At 61.9% G+C, this 18833-nt stretch overlaps 3 protein-coding genes across 7 annotated transcripts in view; 1 reads left to right on the forward strand and 2 right to left on the reverse strand.

Moving 5' to 3' along the window:
- TNS1 (tensin 1) overlaps positions 1 to 1045 on the reverse strand; it is a 66322-nt gene extending 65277 nt beyond the window's left edge. Inside the window, exon 1 of one of the 2 annotated variants that reach the window (XM_042041506.1) lies at positions 963 to 1045. In XM_042041506.1, the coding sequence (XP_041897440.1) occupies positions 963 to 968 (6 nt within the window). In that variant the 5' untranslated portion in view covers positions 969 to 1045. Of the gene's footprint in view, positions 1 to 671; positions 689 to 962 lie in introns of those variants that run through there. The other variant, XM_042041503.1, reaches the window with a different exon arrangement.
- Positions 1046 to 5797: 4752 nt separating this feature from the next.
- On the forward strand, positions 5798 to 12993 carry RUFY4 (RUN and FYVE domain containing 4). Of its 3 annotated transcripts, none has more exons than XM_042041333.1 (12): positions 5798 to 5892; positions 6651 to 6755; positions 7726 to 7787; positions 8500 to 8606; positions 8963 to 9088; positions 9357 to 9463; positions 9620 to 9763; positions 10383 to 11448; positions 11525 to 11631; positions 12243 to 12389; positions 12499 to 12630; positions 12707 to 12993. In XM_042041333.1, exons 3-12 carry the CDS (start codon positions 7742 to 7744, stop codon positions 12810 to 12812), a joined length of 2088 nt encoding a protein of 695 aa, XP_041897267.1. In that variant the 5' UTR covers positions 5798 to 5892; positions 6651 to 6755; positions 7726 to 7741; the 3' UTR covers positions 12813 to 12993. The 3 variants fall into 3 exon arrangements, with proteins under 3 accessions (XP_041897267.1, XP_041897268.1, XP_041897269.1); XM_042041334.1 differs by having other exon boundaries at positions 12710 to 12993; XM_042041335.1 differs by lacking the exons at positions 5798 to 5892; positions 6651 to 6755; positions 7726 to 7787; positions 8500 to 8606; positions 9357 to 9463 and having other exon boundaries at positions 8969 to 9088.
- Positions 12994 to 14077: 1084 nt separating this feature from the next.
- LOC121670752 (C-X-C chemokine receptor type 2-like) lies at positions 14078 to 18798 on the reverse strand. 2 transcript variants are annotated; one of them, XM_042041383.1, is made up of 3 exons: positions 17514 to 18797; positions 17328 to 17390; positions 14078 to 15464 (listed from the first exon to the last, which is right to left on the reverse strand). In XM_042041383.1, exon 3 carries the CDS (start codon positions 15457 to 15459, stop codon positions 14383 to 14385), a length of 1077 nt encoding a protein of 358 aa, XP_041897317.1. In that variant the 5' UTR covers positions 15460 to 15464; positions 17328 to 17390; positions 17514 to 18797; the 3' UTR covers positions 14078 to 14382. The 2 variants fall into 2 exon arrangements, with proteins under 2 accessions (XP_041897317.1, XP_041897318.1); XM_042041384.1 differs by having other exon boundaries at positions 14078 to 17390; positions 17514 to 18798.
- Between the last annotated feature and the right edge of the window lie 35 nt (positions 18799 to 18833).

Genomic DNA, 18833 nt, shown 5'->3' on the forward strand with positions numbered 1-18833 from the left:
CTTGTAGGCTCAGGTCCACCCAGAGTTTTGCAACCCGCTGGGCCCCGGGACGCAGCTTGGTGACTGGGGAGGATGCAGAGTCCCAAACCCCCACAGCTCACTGGATCCCCCCAGTTTCCCGAGTTTCCTCCAGTGGAGTAGCAGAGCCTCTGCCCCAGGGAATGGTAGAGCCCCCGGCCAGTGACGCAGGCTGGGCGTCGTGGGGGATCAGCCTCCCACCCTCCCCAACCCCACAACCCTTCCCACAGCCCAGTGTCCCTGCCCCGCATCCCAGCCCGGTCCCCTCTTCGTGCACCCCCCAGCCCCCTGCCCGCCGTCACTTCTCTCTCGGGCTGGGTCCCGCTCCGCTCCCCACAGTCCCCGGGGCGCCTCCCGGCCCCGCTCGCGGTCCTGTCCCCCCAAGCCCCACCCTGATGTCCGGCCGTCTCTGCCGGTCTCCGCTCTGTCCGGGTTCCCCCAGAGCCGGTTCTGGTAGCGGTCCAGCCCCGCCCGTTCCCCCTGCTCCCAGTCAGCCCGTCCCGGTGCAAACGCCCCCGCTCCGTCCCGCTCCGCTCGCATCCAGTCCCATCCACCGCCCGCTCCCGGGACCAGCCCCGCACCGCGACCCCGGCGCCGGGACCCCGCCGCGCTGCTGTCCTGCTCCCCCCGGTGCCCCCCGGTGCGGGCCGTACCCAGAGCAGGCAGGAGACGCACAGCCCGGTCATGCTGCCCGCGGCGCGGCCCCGGCCGGCCGAGCCCCCCGGCCCCTCGCTCCGCCCGCCCGCCCCGCCCCGGCCCCTCGCCGCCCCTCCGACCGGGGGGAGAAGGGGAGCGGCAAACCGGGCCCCCGACCCCGCAGCGCCCCAATCGAGTTGGCCCGGAGGCGTCTGGGACACCCCCCACCAACGCCAGCAGAGGGGCTGCGGGACTGTGGGGCCCGGAGTGGGGCTGTGCGTGTCCCAGGCCCCCTCCTCCCCACTCACACACATTTGGGATCCATTTCCTCTGCTGACCGGGGGACACCCGCCACCCACGTCACCCTCATCCCTCCTCCGGCCTCCAGCGGGTCCTGCAGCGGGATGCACCCCCCCCATCCCCAGCCGAGTCCCCTGGGTGGTCCCGGGATGGGAGACGGGGAGGGATCAGCGGACATCCATGCGCGGAGCTGGGGGGCCTCAGCGAGGGGGGACAACCTCCAGGCGGGACGGAGAGCGGCTTGGCAGCCTGCGGCCTTGACGGGGATGGATTTGGCAGGGGGGTGCTCCAGCCCCTCCTGGGGGCCTTGGCCGGGTGGCACACGGTTCCCCCTCTCTCCACCAGTGCTGACTCCAGCTCCAGCCTGGAAACTTGTGCTCAGCTGGCCGTGACCATGAGGGTGTGAGTCAGGGTGCGGGACGTGCCAGGGGGAAGGACACACCGACAGGACGAGGCACGGCTGGCATGGAAACCTGGGCATGGAGAGGACGTGGGCACTGTAATGCCCCCCTCCCCATGCCTCAGATTCCCATCTGTACTCTGCATAAAACCGCCCGCCCCGAAAGGGAGGGCAGGGGGGGGGGGGGGGGGGGCTGCCCTCCCCAGAGACCAGGGTTGCGTCTGACTCCCCCCAAAATGCAGCATCCCCTCCCCAAAATATCCCTGTCCCGTTGCCCTCCACCTCATCACTATGCTGTGCCCACCCAGCCCAGAGTAGTGGTACCCCTGTGAGGATGTGCCAGCTGGGACACGGGACAAGGGGACAGCACTTCCCACCCCTCCATGCCAACGAGATCCAGGGACAGAGGGAGACTGGGGGGACTGATCCTGCTCACAGCACCAAACAAGCAAAGAGCCATTCCTGTCCACCCCCCCCCCCCCATCTTTACAGCCCTCATTAATCAACCTCGTTACTGCCCACAAATGAAAGCCCCAGTGGAGAGAGGTATCCACACCCCCCCATAAATCACCTGCTCCCATTCACTGCCGTGACAATCCCAGGCTCCTCAGAAGGGCAGGGACAAGGGTCATGCGACAGGGACACGGTGGCTGCAGGGACACAGCCCATCAGCATCATTTAAGGCTCGTTTTCTCAGCAGGGGGACACATACGGGGTCACTTAGCACAGGGACCCCCACCATGGGTACTACTGGTCTGGGCATGTCCTCCCAGTGCAGGGCCAGCCTTGGCAGGACTCCGTGTCCTGGGGTCACCACATCCCCAAGGCCCCCACACACACTTCCAGCAGAGCTGTCCCCACGCTGCTCTTGGGTGCACAGGGCACACGCACACATCACACACATCCCCCCTGTGTACATACCAGGACACACCCATGTACACCACACACACAGCCCATGTCACACATGGGGGGTGGGTCCCCATGTGTGTGGGTGCCTGTCGGCACGGGAAGGACTGGGAGACCCCCCCTCTTACAGCTCACACCAACGTCAAAGCCCTACTGCTACTGCCCCCAGCACACAGGCATGTGTTAGGGGACACACATCCCGTGGCAGCTCCCCAGAGATCTCCTGTGGACCCACATCCATGTGAGCTGCTGTTCACTCTCACCTCAGCCCCATCTGCATGCCCATGAACACACATGCACAAGTACACATGTGTATTACAGCCCTCCACGAGTCCCTGTTCTCACACCCACATCAGAAACACACGGACAGTGGTGGACATGGGACTGCACAATCACCAACCCACATCTCACCAGTGCCACCCACCCACCCACAGTCCTGACCGCCCCCCAGTACTCCCGTCAGCTCACAATCCTGTGTCCCCGGCACACGCTGAGGTCCCCAAGCAGTCAGAGGCCTCTCCTTCCTCCAGGCTGTGTCCCTGTCCTGGCATATACTGAACTGTCACCAGCCTGCAGTGACTTGCTCAGGCACTGCCCGGCAGTGGCTTTGGCACCTGCTTTTCTGGCATGGTGCAGCTGGAGTGTCCCATGCCATCATGCCAGGCACGGGGCAGCTTCCCAAAGGCTGAGGAACCAAGTGAGGGTGGCGCAGTGGGAGTCCAGCACCCTTCAACAGCTTCCCCCCCTCCCTGCCTCAGTTTCTGCAGCATGGGTGGCGGAGAAGAGTAAGTCCCGACATCAGGTGCTGCATGGGCACAGAGATGCCCTGTGGGGCAATCCTTTGGCACGTAGATCCCAAACATGCCAGGTGTTGATGGACACAGAGGTGCCCTACACAGGGTGACCCCACAGGGGTCCCTCATGTTGGGCAGTTTCCTGGGCACGGGGAGCGCACACTGAGTACCTCATGGGCATGGTGCTCCCCAGTGCCAGGTGCTTACAGGTACAGGGATGCCCCACACTGGCCACTTTACGGGCACAGGGATTTCTCGTGGGGGGTGTTTTATGGGCACTGGGGTCCCCTCATGCAGGGCACAGCACTCCCATTGTGGGTTCTATAAGGACACAGAGACACCCCCTGCCTCTACGGTCTCTCTGTAAGGACACAGGGATCTCAGCAGATCCCTTAGAATGAAAGGCTCTACAGCAGATCCTCTCCAGTCAGGCACTGCAGGGGTCCTCGGGTGTGGGAAGAGAGGGTCACAGTGAGACACTGTCGGGGGGCAAACAGAGGGACAAAGGACATGCCCTGCACCCTGGCATGCATATGAAGGGTTTAACCCCCAGATGCCCGGAGCAGGCAGGGCCAGCGGCAGCCCATATCCCCACTCGCCGCACCCCCGGAGCCTCCCCCAGCTCCGTGTCCCCCGCAGCCCCTAACCCTAACGCCGTGCCCGGCGATGCCCGCTTACCTCCCGGCGGCGGCGGGCGCGGAGGGGCAGGAGACAGGACACCAAGGACTTCCCCCAGCCAACCAAGGTGGCAAAGCACCAGCTCAGCCGGGTCATGGTGCCCCTGCCCGGGGCTCACCCGGCGGGGGGAGGGTGCAGGGGCCGACCCCTGCCCAGGGCACGTTCGGAGGGGCGGCCGAACCCAGCCGTGTCCCTCCGCCGGGGCCGGCCGCAACAAGCTCCGGTGACCGGGCAGTGCCCCCGAAGTGCCCGGCCGTGGGCACGGGGCCGTGCGACAATGATGAGCTGGGGGGCTGCGGTCCCACCGGGCCCCGTCCCCCCCGCCGGTCCCCCAGCGTCGCCTGCGCGCTGGCAGCCAGGCAGGGAGCACCGTGCCCGCCCCTGTCCTGCAGTGCTTGGGTGGGAGCCAGCTCCGACACGCTCCCCCTCCTCCCCCTCCTCCTTCTCCTCCTCCTCCTCCTTCTCCTCCTCCCGCACACGGGGCTCGGGGCTTGGCACCTCCGGCGCTCACCCGCCTGCCCTCCGGGCACGGCATCCCCTGGGGTGGATGCCAGACCTTAACAGGGTCCCCCGCTCCAGCGCCCTCAGTTTTGGGGGTGAAGGAGGTCGCACACCGTGGGTGCGATCGCAGCTCAATCCGCAACCCTCGCCCCAACCCTGCCTCAGTTTCCTTACAATACGCCCTGCCCACCCCTAGCCCTAAATGGCAGTGCGTACACACGGCCGGGGGGGACTTCCCTCCCCCTCTGCCAGTCCTCCTTGTACCCCACCGAGCCTCTGCTCTTCTCAGGAGCCTGGGGACACAATCAAGGACTCCTCACCCAGCCCCCTTCCAGTGGGGTCCCCTCCCCAAAGCCTGGCTGATGCACCGTGCTGTGGGCACAGAATTACCGTGCGGAACCTCTCACTGCAGGACAGCTCCAAACGTCCCCGGGTACCTACACCTCGCCACGGGGCTTGCACAGGGCAGGGGAACAGAGTAACAGGGTGCACCCCCCTGGGCACCACACATCCCCCACGCACCCATCGGGGCAGTGCCAAGAGGAGCAGGCAGCAGCACACCCGGATGCTGCCATGATGCCGGGCAAGGACCCATCCCCACGGGGCAGCTGCTGGTGCCAAGCGTGGGCAGCGGCCATGCCAGGCATGGGCACTAATTGCATTTGCCTTGGGAAGGCTCCTAACAGCAGCAGTATCAGGGTGGGGTGCAGGGAGTTTGGGTGGTCCCCCACCCTTCGCGGCTGTCCCCCACAGCCCTATCTGGCACCCTTGGGGGAGCAGAGGGCTGGCGGGCAGAGGGGGCCAGTGAGCCTCAGGGAGGTGACATCACCGCTGGCTCCATGGTCCCCCACCCCCATTTAATTAGCAGATGGCCCCCGGCTCCCCCCCCCCCCCCGGCGGGCAGCGCCAGGCCTGTGCGGGGCCATTAGCTTTATTGGCTGTGCTGAACCAGGGCCAGGCCTCGTTAATTGAATTGCACCCACGCCAAGGATGGGTGAGAGCCTTCTGTGCCCCCCCAGCCCCCGGCACCCCCGCCCTGGCCCTTGGCTGGGGCAGGGACGGGGGACCCTGCTGCCAGGCCGCCGCAGTGGCACGGCGGGCAGGGGCATGTCCCCCTGCAGGTGTTGGGGTCTCGCCCGCGTAGTGCCTGCACGGGGCACAGGGGCGGGTGCAATGAAGGGCACACACGGTGCCCTCTCAGCCTCACACCCACAGCAGCCACACGTGTACAGCTTGCACCCACACACGCAGCCGTGCTCGCACAGCCTGCACACACGTGCAGTCACGCACGCCTGCACACGCATGCACACACACACCAACACACAACCCCAGCCCAGCGGGCTGATGCTCCACCACCACCCAACACCCTGCCCACATCCCTGTCCAATATGGGGTGCTGTGCCCCATGCCCACGGTGCCACACACTGCGGGGTGGTGCAGAGCAATGGGATGCTGAGGAGGCTGGGGTCACCCCGAGTACTGCCGCTGGCTCCTCTATGCTCCCCAGCTGCACCCCAAAGGCCAACACCCACCCGGGAGCCAGGAGGGTGCTGGGAGGCCCAGGCTCCCACTCAGCATCACTTCCTACTTTCACTTTGGTGCCGAGCGAGGCCTGGCCAGGGGGACACGGGTGCACCCCAGGACACCCAGGTGGCTCAGGTAGGGGCAGCATGTGCTACAAGAAGGGGCATGGCAGAGGATAGGACATGGGCATTGCTGTGGCCATCCATCAAGGTGGTGGTGGGGAGCGGGATGGCAGTGGGTCCCCCTGCCTGGACTGGTGGGATGGGCTGGCATCAACTCTGACATCCCCCCACAGGAGTTTTTCAGTCCCCAGTCCAGAAGGAGCCCACAGGACAGGGATGACAAAGTACAGGGGTCCAGGCACAGTGGGTGAGGGGCACTGCTGGGCTGGGGGCTCCCTAACAAGAGGGAGCCTTGTCCAGAATGCTCTGGAAAGAGTTTACACACTGGCTCTGGGTATAGCCCCCATGTGGAGGCCAGATGCCTGGGGAGGGTTGTGGTCTTTGCTGGGGGGGCTGCAGCTCCTTCAGGGGTCTCAGTGCCCAGGGGCTGTTTTGCATGGAGGTGGCCTCTGTGCTAGGGGCTGCTGCTGGCTGCTTCTAGCTGAGTATAGGTCCTGGACCCCCTCCACAAAAACTGCGGGCAGGTTCTTCAAAGAGTTCTGAATTTCCATTCCTGTGGGAGAGCATCAGGGTGCCTGACACTGTCCTTCCTCTGCCCCTGCAAAAGCTGCATAGGGGGACCAGCCTTGCTGACCCTTTCCCCAGAACTGGCACACCCCAAAACAGGGAGCCAGGTGCTGGGGGCTAAGCTGCAGTGCCTGATGTGATGTGGGCTGGGCAGGCTGTGGCTTCTGCAGCCCCACCAACCTCCCACACTTCCTCCTGCCCAAGGTACAAAAGGAGAAGCAGGCAGGCACAGCGTGGGCACGGGGACATGCCAGCATACCCCCAGCACTCAGCAACCGCCTCGGGGCACCCCACAGCTCCTGGATACAGGTAAGGGGCTTCTCTTCCCAGGGGAAACTGAGGTACAAGTAGGATGGGCAGACACAAAGATAGCTCATCCAAGGTCTCTCAAGGGCATTGGAATGGGAACACAGGCAGCCCGGGACCTGCGTCCTTCTCTCCCACTCTGCCGTGGTAGAGGGCACAGGGCACTCACACACTTGGGCACGTTTGGGCGCACTTGTGCACCACTCCTGTGAGTGCACGCGCACCCTGCCAGGCACACCCCCACACACACACGTGTGCTCCCCCACACCAGCCAGACACCACCTGCAGTGACAAGTCACAGACCTGCCACCTCCGTGGGCTATTTCCCTCACCCTGTCCCCAACCTGCCACCCACCCCAAAATCACTCCGCTGCAGTGTGGCCCCCCACCTCATGCCCACAACTCGCCCAAACCCCGTGCCAGCCACGCAGGCGTCATGCTGTGCCAGAGGGTTCTGCCTAGGGAGCTCAGTTTAGGGGGCTGCATGTCAGGGGTGGTGTGCCCCCTTGCTCAACCACCCAGGAGTCCATGCATTGTTCGTGATGTGAGTGAGGGAAGCGAGAGCAGAAGCAAAAGCAGCACTTCCTCTGCGCCAAACCCACATCCTGAATCCTGGCGAACAGGGACAGGGATAAGGACAGGGACACACTCGGGATAGGGTGGGGTTAGCCTCAGGAACTCCCCAAGGAATGGGAGCAAAGGCTGAGGATATTTAGGGGCAGGGCACATGGACAACTAAGGGGGTGCAGGATGGGACACCTTTGTCCACCCCGTGTGCTCTGGCCCATGTAGTGGGGGGACATGGGCAGGGTAAGGGGCTGCCTAAACCTACCCCCTCTCACCTTAACAGCAGGCAGCTCTGGGGTAGAGCCTGGGGGGGGGGGGGGGGAGACCCTCTCTCTGGGACAGAGAGTTCTTGGGTGCCAGGGGAGTGTCTGCCTAGAACCTCTCATCACTGCCCCTGCCTCTGCAGATCCCTGTGAACAGCCATGGCAGGGGAAGGGGAGCTCAACCGTGTCATCAAGGACCTGCAGAGTAAGTGTGCCAACCAGTCCCCTGCCAGCGTGTTCCCTGCATGGCACATCTCTCCTTGCACCCAAGTCATGGGCAGTGGGGGGTGTCACTGCCAGCACCGCTCCAGAGAATCCCCGTGCCAACCCTGCCACTGCTGCCTGCTCCCATCCTCACTCCCAGCCCCTGGGAACTACCAGTGCCCAGGAGGTGGCTGTGCTCCTTGTTCCCCCTGCTCTCCTCCTTCATCCCAGGGCAAGTTCCTCTTTCTCTTTGAAGAAAAGGAGGCTCAGGGGGAATCTTATCACTCTCTACAACTACCTGAAATGAAGTTATAGCCAGGAGTCAGTCTCTTCTCCCCAGTTACAAGGGTTAGGACAAGAGGAAATGGCCTCAAATTGTTCCAGGAGAGGTTTAGATTGGATATTAGGAAAAATTTCTTCATGGAAATGTTTATCAAGCATTGGAACAGGCTACCCAGGGAAGTAGTAGAGTCACCCACCCATGGAGGTATTTAAAAGACGTGTAGATGTAGCATTTGGCTACACACATGGTGGAGTTAGAAGTGCTGGGTTAATGACTGGACTCGATCTTGGAGGTCTTTTCCAACTTAGATTCTATGATTCTATGATTTTACCCACCATCAGAAATCCCCGAGGCCAGGAGTTGTGAGGCAGTGGGGAGAGGGGTAGGATGGGAGAAGGTGCCATGCCAGCCCAGCCCTGCCCTCCCACAGAGACCGTGGCCGAGCTGAACCGCAGCTACCAGGAGCAGAAGCTGCCGGTGACAGACGGGAGCCGGGAGCTGCACAGCCTCTGTGCCCAGCTAGAGTTCCTCCTCCAGGTACTGCTGCTCTTTGGTCCCTGCTGCTCCCTGCCTCAGTTTCCCCTTAGGCACAGCTGAGAGAAGAGGGGACCCTGTGTTAACCATTCTGGGAGTGGAATAACCCCACCCAGCGTTGTCTGGCCCTGGGCATCCGCAGCCACCCGGACCAGGCTCTCCCTTGCCCACAAGTGTAATTACATGTGCTGCAAAAGGGAAATTGAGGCATGGAAGCAGTGAAGAGAGGACAGCCAGGGACACCCAGAACAACCCTGCTGGGGGAGCTGGCTGGATTCCAGCCCCACAGGGGACAGGCTGGGTAGGGGGGGGCAGGGGACACTCCCAAAAAAGAAAATCCAAGCTTGTACCTCTGCCAGTTTGACCTCAAGGAGAAGAGGAGCTTCTTTGGGCAGCGCAAGGACTATTGGGACTTCTTGTGCCAGGGCCTAGCACGGTGCCGGCAGGAGCATGAAGGCATTCACTTTGTCACCTCCCTGGACAAGGTGGGCATGGGCTGGTGGGATACCCAGGGACTTGTGCACACACAGGGGCTTTTGCTTGCTTGTGGGTGCACATGCGCTTGTGCACAGGCACACACTCACTTGGGCACCAAGGATTTGCCCACTGGTGCTATAAATGGTTTTCTCCCCTCTGGGATCCCCACTGCACCCCAGCCCTAGCCCTGGGGACCCTCTTTCCCCCTGCATGGGCTGGGGGGGAGGTGTAGGGGGGGGGGAGTGAGAGGGATTGACAGCCCCCTCTCCCCTGCAGCTGAAGACCCCTGTGGGCAGGGGCCGAGCCTTTCTGCGGTACTGCCTGGTGCACCGGCAGCTGGCAGAGTCCCTGCAGCTCTGCCTCCTCGACCCTGAGAGCCTCTGGTGAGAGAGCAGGGGCACAGTGAGGGGATACTCATGGTGGTGGGGGATGGGGCCAGGGTGGGCAGCGCACTGTAGCACCCAGTCAGCAGAGGTGCTTCAGGCATGTGTGCCTGTTCAGGGCATGGAGGGATGCATGAGCTTGTTTTGTGGTTGCAGCGAGTGGTACTACGCCCGCAGCCCCTTCCTGAGCCCCAAATGGCGGGCAGAGATCCTGGGCAGCCTCTATGAGCTGGACTGTGTCACCTTCCACCTGGCCCTGCACAGGGATGACCTGGACACCGCCTGGCCCATGTTCTCTGAGTGAGCCTGGGGACACTGGGGGCACCAGGGGCATTGGCAGCACTGGGGATGTCAGGGGCATCAGAGCCACCTGGGGCTTAGCATTGCAGAGAAGCATGTGGGCATTGCCCCACTGCCCTAGACCCCACACGGCACCCCAGATGTGCCAGCTCTCCATCTGTAGCCCCAGGAGGGCACAGTCACTGGCACACTGTGCCTGTGCCTGCAAACATGCCACATGCACATGTACACACACACAGAGCCGTCCTCTGCCAAGTATATTCCTGCTACAACACCATGACACTGTGACATCTGACACACAGGGACACCTGCTTGCACACCGTTCCCCCGGGCACACTTGTGGGGGGCACTCGTGGATGCAGCTGTTCCAGCACACTCACCTGTTCTGCTGCTCACATGCTCGTGTGCACACACTGCCACAAGCACACAGACTTGGGTTGATGGGTGCCACCTGTTCTGTGGGTGCTCCGGCTGGTGTCACCAACATCCCTGATCCTCTGCCCTGCTGCCCCCTAAATCCCTAAAGACTGGCTGTGCCCAGGGAGTCCAAATGGAGGGTGATGATGCCCTATTCACCTTGGGGGTGCCCTGGTAGTCCTGAGCCCTGTGTCCCCTCTAGGACACTGGTACGGCCCAGCCCGGTGATCAGGAGCAGCCCAGCAAAGACAGCCCTGCAGACAGACAATACCGGCACTGTGGCACATGGACGGTCCGATGGCATTGCCCATCCCACTGTGGCACCCCATGGGGCACCAGCCCACCCATGCCCACCCACTCTGGCTGCCCTGCAGGTGGGGAGTGTGGAGATGGAAGATATAGAGGGGGATGTGGAGGATGTGGAGGTGAAGAAGGACATGGAAGAGGAGGCTGAAGAGGAGGTGGAGAAGGATGACAGTGAGGATATAGAGGAGGTGAAGGTGGAGGATGTGGAAGTGGACGTGGAGAAGGACATGGAGGAGGATTTGGAAGAGAAGGATGAAGAGTTGGAGGAGGATGAGAAGGAGATGAAGGATGCAGATGTAGAGGAACTGGAGGATGCCCATGGCACTGGCAAAGCACCGCAGCCTGATGGTGCTGGAGAGCCTGGCATGTCCCCACTGCCCACTGGCACAAGGTGCATGCTGGGCTCCCGGTCACTGGTGCCCCGGCAGCCGGGTGGGACAGAGGCACTGGTGTCCCAGCTGAGGGCCGAGCTGGGTCAGCGTGAGGTAGCTGCACAGGCGCTGGCAGCACGGCTGGCACGGGCTGAACTGCGGCACCAGCAGCGGGAGGAGAGCAGTGCCCGGCGGGCCCAGCTGTGGGCACGCGAGGCTGAAGCACTGCGGGAAACCAACACCTTCCTGGAGCGGGCTCTGGAGGCAGCGGTGGCAGCAGGGGACCGAGGGGCACTGGCACAGGCAGAGGAGGAGGCACGGGGCTGGCAAGAGGTGGCAGAGGAGCGGGGTACCCAGCTGGCCAGGGTGCTGGCAGAGGTGGCGGCACTGACCTCGCGCCTGCAGGAATGCCAGGCAGCACTGGTGGCAGCAGGACGGACGAACATGCTGGAGGATGCTCGTGCTTCAGATGAGGTGGCTGCCGTGGAGAAGGTGCTGCAACAGGCACTGGAGCTCGCCCGTGGTCCCCAGGAGTCCCCACCAGACCCCAAGGCAGAGGGGGGGCCCAGCACAGTCACCAGCATGGCCATGGTATGGGCAAGTCCAAGGGGATCCCATGGTGGGCTGGGGGTTTGGGGTCCAGGACTGACCCCCCACTCTCCCCCAGCGCTTGGCCAGCCTGGCTGCCACAGCACAGGAGGAGACCTGGCAGAGCCGGCAGCAGCTCCAGGCCCAGCGACAGGAGATGGCACAGCTGCAAGAGGAGCTCAGCAGGTTGGGCGGGGACCCCTACTTCCACCACTCATCACCCCACAGTGGGACCGCCTATGTCCACCTGCCACATGGTTTTCCCTGGGACCCCCAATGATGTCCTGCTTGGACACAGCCGAACAGCCGCTGGGGATTGGCAGGGGGAGAGAGGGAAGGATTTGAGGGAGGAGGACTGGAGGGAGGGGTCAATTTGGGACTGATAGGTAGGTGGAGGGGTAGGTGGGCAGAGGGATGGAGTGATTTGGCATTAGTAGATAGAGGGAGGGAAGGAGGGATCACTTTAGGATGAATGGATGGAGATGGGATGGTGGATGGAGAGACAGAGGGATGAATCTGGGGTGATTAGATGCATGGGTGGGTGGGCAGAAGACCAGAGGTATGGGCGTGGAGCAGGATGGATGAACAGTGGGGAAACGGATGGGTGGCAGATGGCAAGGTGGCTGTGAGGACGGGGAGAGAGCTTGAGGATGGATGGGCAACAGCAGAGAAAAGAAGGGAGGGAGGGAAGGTTCGAGGGAGGATCCAGCGGCGGGAGGTTTATCCGCATGCATGGAGGGATGGAGAGACGACCGTGTGGGAGACAGGGGGACCATGTCGCCACTGCCCCGCGCCAGGGCCCGGCAGGACGGTGAGCGCTGGGCATCGGCGCTGCAGCGGGCGCAGCGGGAGGCCCTGGAGCGGGAGGCCACGCGCGGCGCCGAGCAGGCACGGCAGCAGGAGCTCATCCGCGACATGAAGGAGCGGCTGCTGGAGCTGCTGCGGTGAGAGCCCCGGGGACTCCACACAAGGGCAAGGGGACCCAAACCCCTTTGTCCAGAGGAGGGCACCAGAGCCCAGGCAAATCCAGGGCTGACCCCTCCTCTCCCGCAGGGAGAAGGATGCCCTGTGGCAGAAGACAGAGGGCATTGACACTCCGGTGCCCAGGCCGGTGCCCCGCGACCCAGGGTTGTGTGCCCGCTGCCACAAGGATTTCCGCCTGCTCTCCCGGCGGTACAACTGCAGGTGGGCTATGGGGGGAAGGGGGGGTGGCACTGGCACAGCGCAGGGATGGCTCAGCTCTCACCTCCTGCTTCCTCAGCAGGCTGTGCCAGCAAAAGGTGTGCCACACGTGCTCCATGGACATGGGCAAGCACGGCCGCTGCTGCCTGATTTGCTACCAGCAAAGGCACCCGCAGGCTACATGAGCGGGGACAGCAGCACTGGCACCATATCTGGGACACCTCCTGCCCTGGCTGCCTCCTCTTGGACTTACTGGGGACCCAGGTGTCCGGGGCCTGCATGCAGGTCCTGCTGCCCAACATTCTGGGTTTGAGATGTGTCTTTCTTGCGGCTGGTCCACAAAGAGGAAAACTACTCATTTCTGCTGTCCCTGTGGCTTCTGTGTCATCTATCGGTCACTGCCAGATTGACACCCAGATTGCGTGTAGGGTGGGGGAATGCTGGTGTGGGGGTGTTCAAGTCCTCCTGGAGGGAAACCATCCCCAAAAAAGGGTGTTCCAGCTGCAGCCAGGAGGAGCCATTGCCTGCACCATTCCACGGGGGGGAGGGTAGACAGCTCTTGGCCAACAGCCCTGGCTTCCTACCATGCTGCAAGGAACCACTTGGGCAAGAGGTTTCTCAGATGCAAAGGGGATGGGCTGTCCTTGCTCAGCACCCCTACCGACCCTGCTCTGCCCCGAGTCCCCAGGCTTCCCACCTGGGTGCTAGGCGACTCCCATACTCACCCACGAGCCAGCATGTGGGTGACACCCACTGATGCCCCCATGGTTATGGACCCCTAGGAATCTGGATCAAGGTCAGTGGAGGAGCAGTATGGGACCGCAGTGGAGAGATGCTTAGGAGTGCCAGGGCAGGCATCCTGAGGCCTGGCACACAGAGTGACAGGAGAGTCCCCAGCAGGGTCACAGTCCTTTCTTCAGCTCCTCAACCCCGGTCAAGTGTCAGCCCCAGTTGCCCAAGCCAGGGCGGAAACATCCCGGTTGTGTAAGGGACAGGTTCCCAGCCCTTTGCACAACAATGTCATGACACCATGGTTGGGGGGAGCAGGGGTGCCTGGGGTGCTGGCACCCTTCAGGCAGGGGTCACAGGGCTGGCTCGGTGTGAGGGGCTGCTCAGGGATCTTTCAGTGATTTGCTCTGTGGGGGCTGAGATTGGGGTTGGGAAGGGAATTACTTTGTTCCCAGGTGGGATAGACTCCACATGGAGACCTCTGTACCAGGGAAGTGCCAGGACCTGTCTGGGGAGCTGTAGGAAGCAAAACCTGGGCTTGGGTCCCATTTGGGGATGCACAGGATGTCGAACCCTGTCCTGGAAGCAGGGTTACCCACACTCTGACAGGCTCAGCTGGCACCACCGTTTTGGCACTGTCCTCAGAGATGTGCCCTGGCCCTGTCCTGCCATCTCCTTTCCCATGGCAAAGAGGAGCCAGACATGGGTGACCAACCCACCAACTCCTTTATTGCTGGACGGTCACTGGGTAAAAACACCATTCCCACAGCAGGCTCACAGAATCCCCAGGGTCACAGGCTTTGTCCCAAAGTGAGGGGAGGGTGCACACTTGACATCACTCCCCTGGCAATGGGGTCCGACCACCTTGCCACCAAGCCCCCTTCCAGTTGGGGTCCAGCATCCAGTGGTGGCCCTGCCCATCCCCATGGCATCACCACCCACATTCCAGGGGGTTGGATGAGGATGCTGAGGTGTGTGGGGTGCTGGGACCTGCTGGAAGCCACAAGGGCTGGGTCCCAGAAGGGCTCAGAGGGTGGTGGATGTATTGCCGGAGGTGGAGGCATAGGAGGTGCGGCCATAGCGGGCAACAGCATCCTTGCTGATCAGCCCACGCTGTGCCAGGATCTTGAGGAAGCTGTTGCGAAACTTTTGACCGATGAAGGCATAGATGATGGGGTTGATGCAGCTGTGGGCAAAGCCCAGGACCTGCGTGACAGAGAGGGCTGTGTCGATGCGGTTCCTCCTCTCACAGGTCTCGGCAATGGCCCGCGTCCTCATGAGGGTGTCGCTCACCAGCGTGATGTTATAGGGCAGCCAGCAGATGAGGAAGACCAGCACCACAGCGAAGATGACCTTCATGGCCCGCTGCTTCTGAGTATTCTTGGTCTGCAGGAGGGTGTGGATGGTGACGCCGTAGCAGAAGAGCATCACCAGGAGGGGCAAGGCAAAGCCGAAGGTCTGCGGCAGGATCCGCAGCACCACCCGCCACTTGGCCGTGTCCTCGCCACTGATGCGCTCGTAGCACACGGTGCCATTGTTGGGTGAGCGGAAAGCCTCACGGAAGAGCAGCACGGGCAGGGAGAGCAGCACGGAGAAGACCCAGATGCCCAAGCAGACAAACTTCACCCAGTGCCTCTTCTCAGTGGCAGCCCGTGTGGCGTAGACGATGGCCAGGTAGCGGTCCACGCTAATGCAGGCCAGCAGAAGGATGCCGCTGTAGAAGTTGGCTTCCTGCAGCACGGAGATGGCTTTGCACATCACAGTGCCAAAGACCCACTCGTGGGCTCGGTAGGCAGCCCAGAGCGGCAGGCTGAAAGCGAAGAGCAGGTCTGCCACAGCCAGGTTGAGCAGGTAGACATCGGTGACGGAGCGGCTGGTGTGGCTGGAGGTCACCACCAGCACCACCAGCCCGTTCCCCACCACACTGAGGATGAAGACGACGCAGTAGATCACCACCACCAGGTACTTGTTGAGGACAGAGTTTTCAGGCCGGCATGGAGAGGATGAGATAGCAGTGTCAGGCATGGCTGTGCTGTAGTCATAGGTGTAGTTGTAAAGGGAGAAGATGTTGGAGAAATCCCCACTGAAGGATAAGGGCTCCATTTTGCCTGTGGAGCACAAAATGGCATGATGTGGAGTGCCAGAGTGTTGTGGACCAGGGGTAACAGCATCTCTGAGTCCTCTGGCATTTCCATTGCCCTCCAGGTCCCCTCCCAGCCCGTGGGCAGCTGTCCTTCATCACTCCACTGCATCCACACTGTGCCAGGTGATGGTCAGTGCTGCAGGTAGACACTGTTCCTCATATGCCCCCTTGTAAAACACCCCCGAATGCCTCAATCTCCTCCATTTCACCCCAGTTCTGTCCCTTTCCTGACTCCTGTGGAAGAAGGGGTTCCCCCATAGACTGATCACCTCTTCTCAGGTCAAGGGGCTTCCCCATCAATGTAGCATCACATCCCTCCAGGAGACACCTGGCTCCTCCAGAAACCCTAGGCTCCCCTGCTTACTGTGGGTCCTTCAAAAGCCTCTCAGCTCTTTGGGCATCTCAGAGCCCCTCAGGCACCTCCAAAGGTCTTCAAGTACCACTGTATCTCTCCAGCTTCTCCACCCCCTCAAGCAGTGCTGCTGGAGCTGCTCCTCGTGCCACCTCAGTCAGCCACAAGGATGCAGTCACGGTGCCTGGGGCAGGCAGCACTCAAGAAGGTCTGAAGCTCTTTCTGTGCCCTTCTTCCCCCTCCTGGTCTTGCTCCTGCAGGAGTGGTTTCAAGCCCCGGACGGAAAGACATGTCACACTTTGCAGGCAGCTTTGGAAATATTACATCTCTGGTTTTCCTGTTGCTCAGCTGGGCACCGCTGTGTCCCCCCGTGCTCGGCCTCAATGGGGAAATCACAGGTGGCAGTCGCTTTTCCTGTCTCCTCACACAGAGGAGATGGTGAGATTGCTCTGTTTCTGCCTCCCCAGACTACTGGCTTTCAGCCTTCTCCCAGAATGGATCTGGACTCTTGTTTCACTCTAGTTTCACCCCTCTGCCCCACTTCTGAGCCCCCAGCCCCTCCAGGGCTTGGAGATGCCAGGGCTTGGGACTGCTTGGGGTGCTGAGTCCCCCCAGTGCTGTGGGGTCCCCAGCCCCAAACTGGCCCTGTTTGAACACAAACCGTCCCTGGGACCAACTTTCCCCTTTTGCCTGATGTGAATTCCCTGCCGCAGCTGGGCTGGTGCCACTGCCCAGAAAAATCCCTCCTGGCTCTGCTGTACCCTCTCTTGCAGTGATCCGGGGATGGTAATCCTGGGATGGTGATCCCAGGGTGGTGATGCTGGGATGCTGAGGCATCAGCATCCCAGAGGACTGCAGCCAGGGATGCTGCCAGTGCTCATGGGGGAATGTCCTCCCAAGTGGGGCTGCCATGGGCACGGGGCAGAGACTGATGCCAGTGCTTCCCCTCCATCTATTTCTGGCTGCTTCTTTCTGCCTCCCCACTCCAAAATTCTGGTGGTTCCTCCAGAAACGGGTATTCCCCGGGTACAGCACACACAGATACCCCACAGCTGGCCCAGATGGGGGAACAAGCAACACTCCATTTCCCCTCCTGACCCTGGCGGGGCTGGGGGACAATGGGGTGGCCCTGGGGCTCCCAGTGGGGAGGAAAGAGGGACATGCCATGGGGAAGCATCCTCCCAGCTCATCACTGTGCAAGGAAAGGGGAGCAGGCACTTTCTCCCCGCAGCACCCAAGGCTGACGTCCCTGGGGACTACAGACAGTTTGCAACCCAGATGAACCCTCAGCACAGCCCTGGGCGCTCCAACCCACCACCTCCCTCTACCTTCGCACCAAGCAGCCTCTTGGGCAGCTGGCGCAGCCCACCCAAGTCCCCAGCCTGCTCCGCATGTGAAGGGGCTCAGATGGGTGCTGTGGGGCTGTCAAAGCCCAAGGAAAGCCACAATCTCCAGTGGAGCAACCCATGGACTCACTGCTTGCTGCTCTTGCCGTCCCCTGAAATCTGGGGTCTTCTCCCGATCCCAAGCTGTTTCTCACTGGGAAGCACACAAGCACAGGTTTAAATCCAGATGTCACCCCCAAAGGGCTCCAGTACGAAGTGTGGTGGGATGCAGGGCAGCACCAGACCCAGGGGTCTCAGCAGCTGGAGGATCCCTCACCTGCGCCTGCTGCCGTGCCGCCTTCCAGTACCCCTTTCCTCCACCGCCCAATTTATACTGCCCGGGCAGGAAACGTTGCAAAATCTTCTCCAGCATGAAGCGGAAGTGGCAGCCAAAGGGACCCTTCCCTGGTCCCCCCAGATGCCTTTCCCAGGCCAAGGGGAGTCCACAGCCCCCTGTCAGGCTCCTGTCTCAGGATGTCCAGGCCGCCCTGCACCGGGGGTGCACCCAGGGGTTCATTGTCATCCCTGCAGTGATGCACCCCAGGGGTCTCCAGTTAGGGGTCTCCATTTTGTCCCCAGGCCCTCAGTGGATGCGAGGATCCCCTTCAAGGCACCCCTGTGTGCTGCAGTCCCCCCAGGAGAGCAGAAGCTCTTTGAGGCCGTGGCTAGTGGGTGATGGCAATGCAAGGCTCTGTGCCTCAGTTTCCCCATTGATAGAGCAAGGGTGGTGTCAGCATTTGGGGGATGCACAGGGAGACTTCAAGGCTGGCTTGCCCTCTGTTGGGGGTTGCTGTGGGGCACCCCCCCAGAGTAGAGTCCCTTGTCCCTCCTGCCCTGGCTGTGCCATGTTATCAGAGAGAGCCGTGCCCCTGTGCCAGCCCCACAGACTTAGCGAATGCCGTGGCTCTGAGTACCCCTATTGCCTTTAGGGGAAACCTGCACGTGAGGGCATTCCCCATGCATCCCCATTCTGCTGGGATTCTCACAAACCCTTCGAGCACCCCCATCCTCACAGCTTTCTGTGCTTGTCCATCGTACGGGTACCCTACGTTTTCAGGGCACCTTTCTTCCCTAGGGGCACCTGGCAAGTGCCACCATCATATCCCGTGGGTATCACCACAGACACAAGGACACTCCTATTCTCTGGGAACACCTGCCCGGTTTTGGGCAACCCCCAGCTCCAGGGCACCATTACAGGCCCCCTAGGATATTCCCACGCCCTGTATCACCTCACATTTTTGGGGCCCTGTAGCTCTGAAATTACCCATTTTGCAAGACACCATTTTCCCCTGTAAGCACCCCCATATCCCTGGAGCACCAATTCTTACACAGACCCCCGTACGCTGGGGCGCACCTGCTACTTCCTGGAGTGTCCTCATAATCCTAAAGCCACCCCACTGTTTCGGGGACCTCCATACTGGGAGTACTCCATGACCGAGGGGGGCACCTCACACTTTAGGGGACTTCCATACCCCAAGCGCACCCCATATCCCTGCCTCGGCCCAGCTGGCGGTGATGCCCATACCACGAGCACCCCCCAGCCCACCCCGGTATCTCGGTCCCACCACATTTAGGGGACAACCTCCCCCCCACAACC

Source organism: Corvus kubaryi, unplaced genomic scaffold, assembly GCF_017639235.1.
Source record: "Corvus kubaryi isolate FWS band 111438036 unplaced genomic scaffold, C.kubaryi_AGA036_p1.0 37396, whole genome shotgun sequence".
Taxonomy (NCBI): Eukaryota; Metazoa; Chordata; class Aves; order Passeriformes; family Corvidae; genus Corvus; species Corvus kubaryi.

Coding starts and splice junctions, on each gene's coding strand:
- RUFY4 (XM_042041333.1), top strand. CDS start 7,742: ATGGCAGGGGAAGGGGAGCTCAACCGTGTCATCAAGGACCTGCAGA. Junction 9,764..10,382: donor GCCTGGCCCATGTTCTCTGA/GTGAGCCTGGGG, acceptor TGTCCCCTCTAG/GACACTGGTACGGCCCAGCC. Junction 12,390..12,498: donor CGGCTGCTGGAGCTGCTGCG/GTGAGAGCCCCG, acceptor CCTCTCCCGCAG/GGAGAAGGATGCCCTGTGGC.
- LOC121670752 (XM_042041384.1), bottom strand. CDS start 15,459: ATGGAGCCCTTATCCTTCAGTGGGGATTTCTCCAACATCTTCTCCCTT.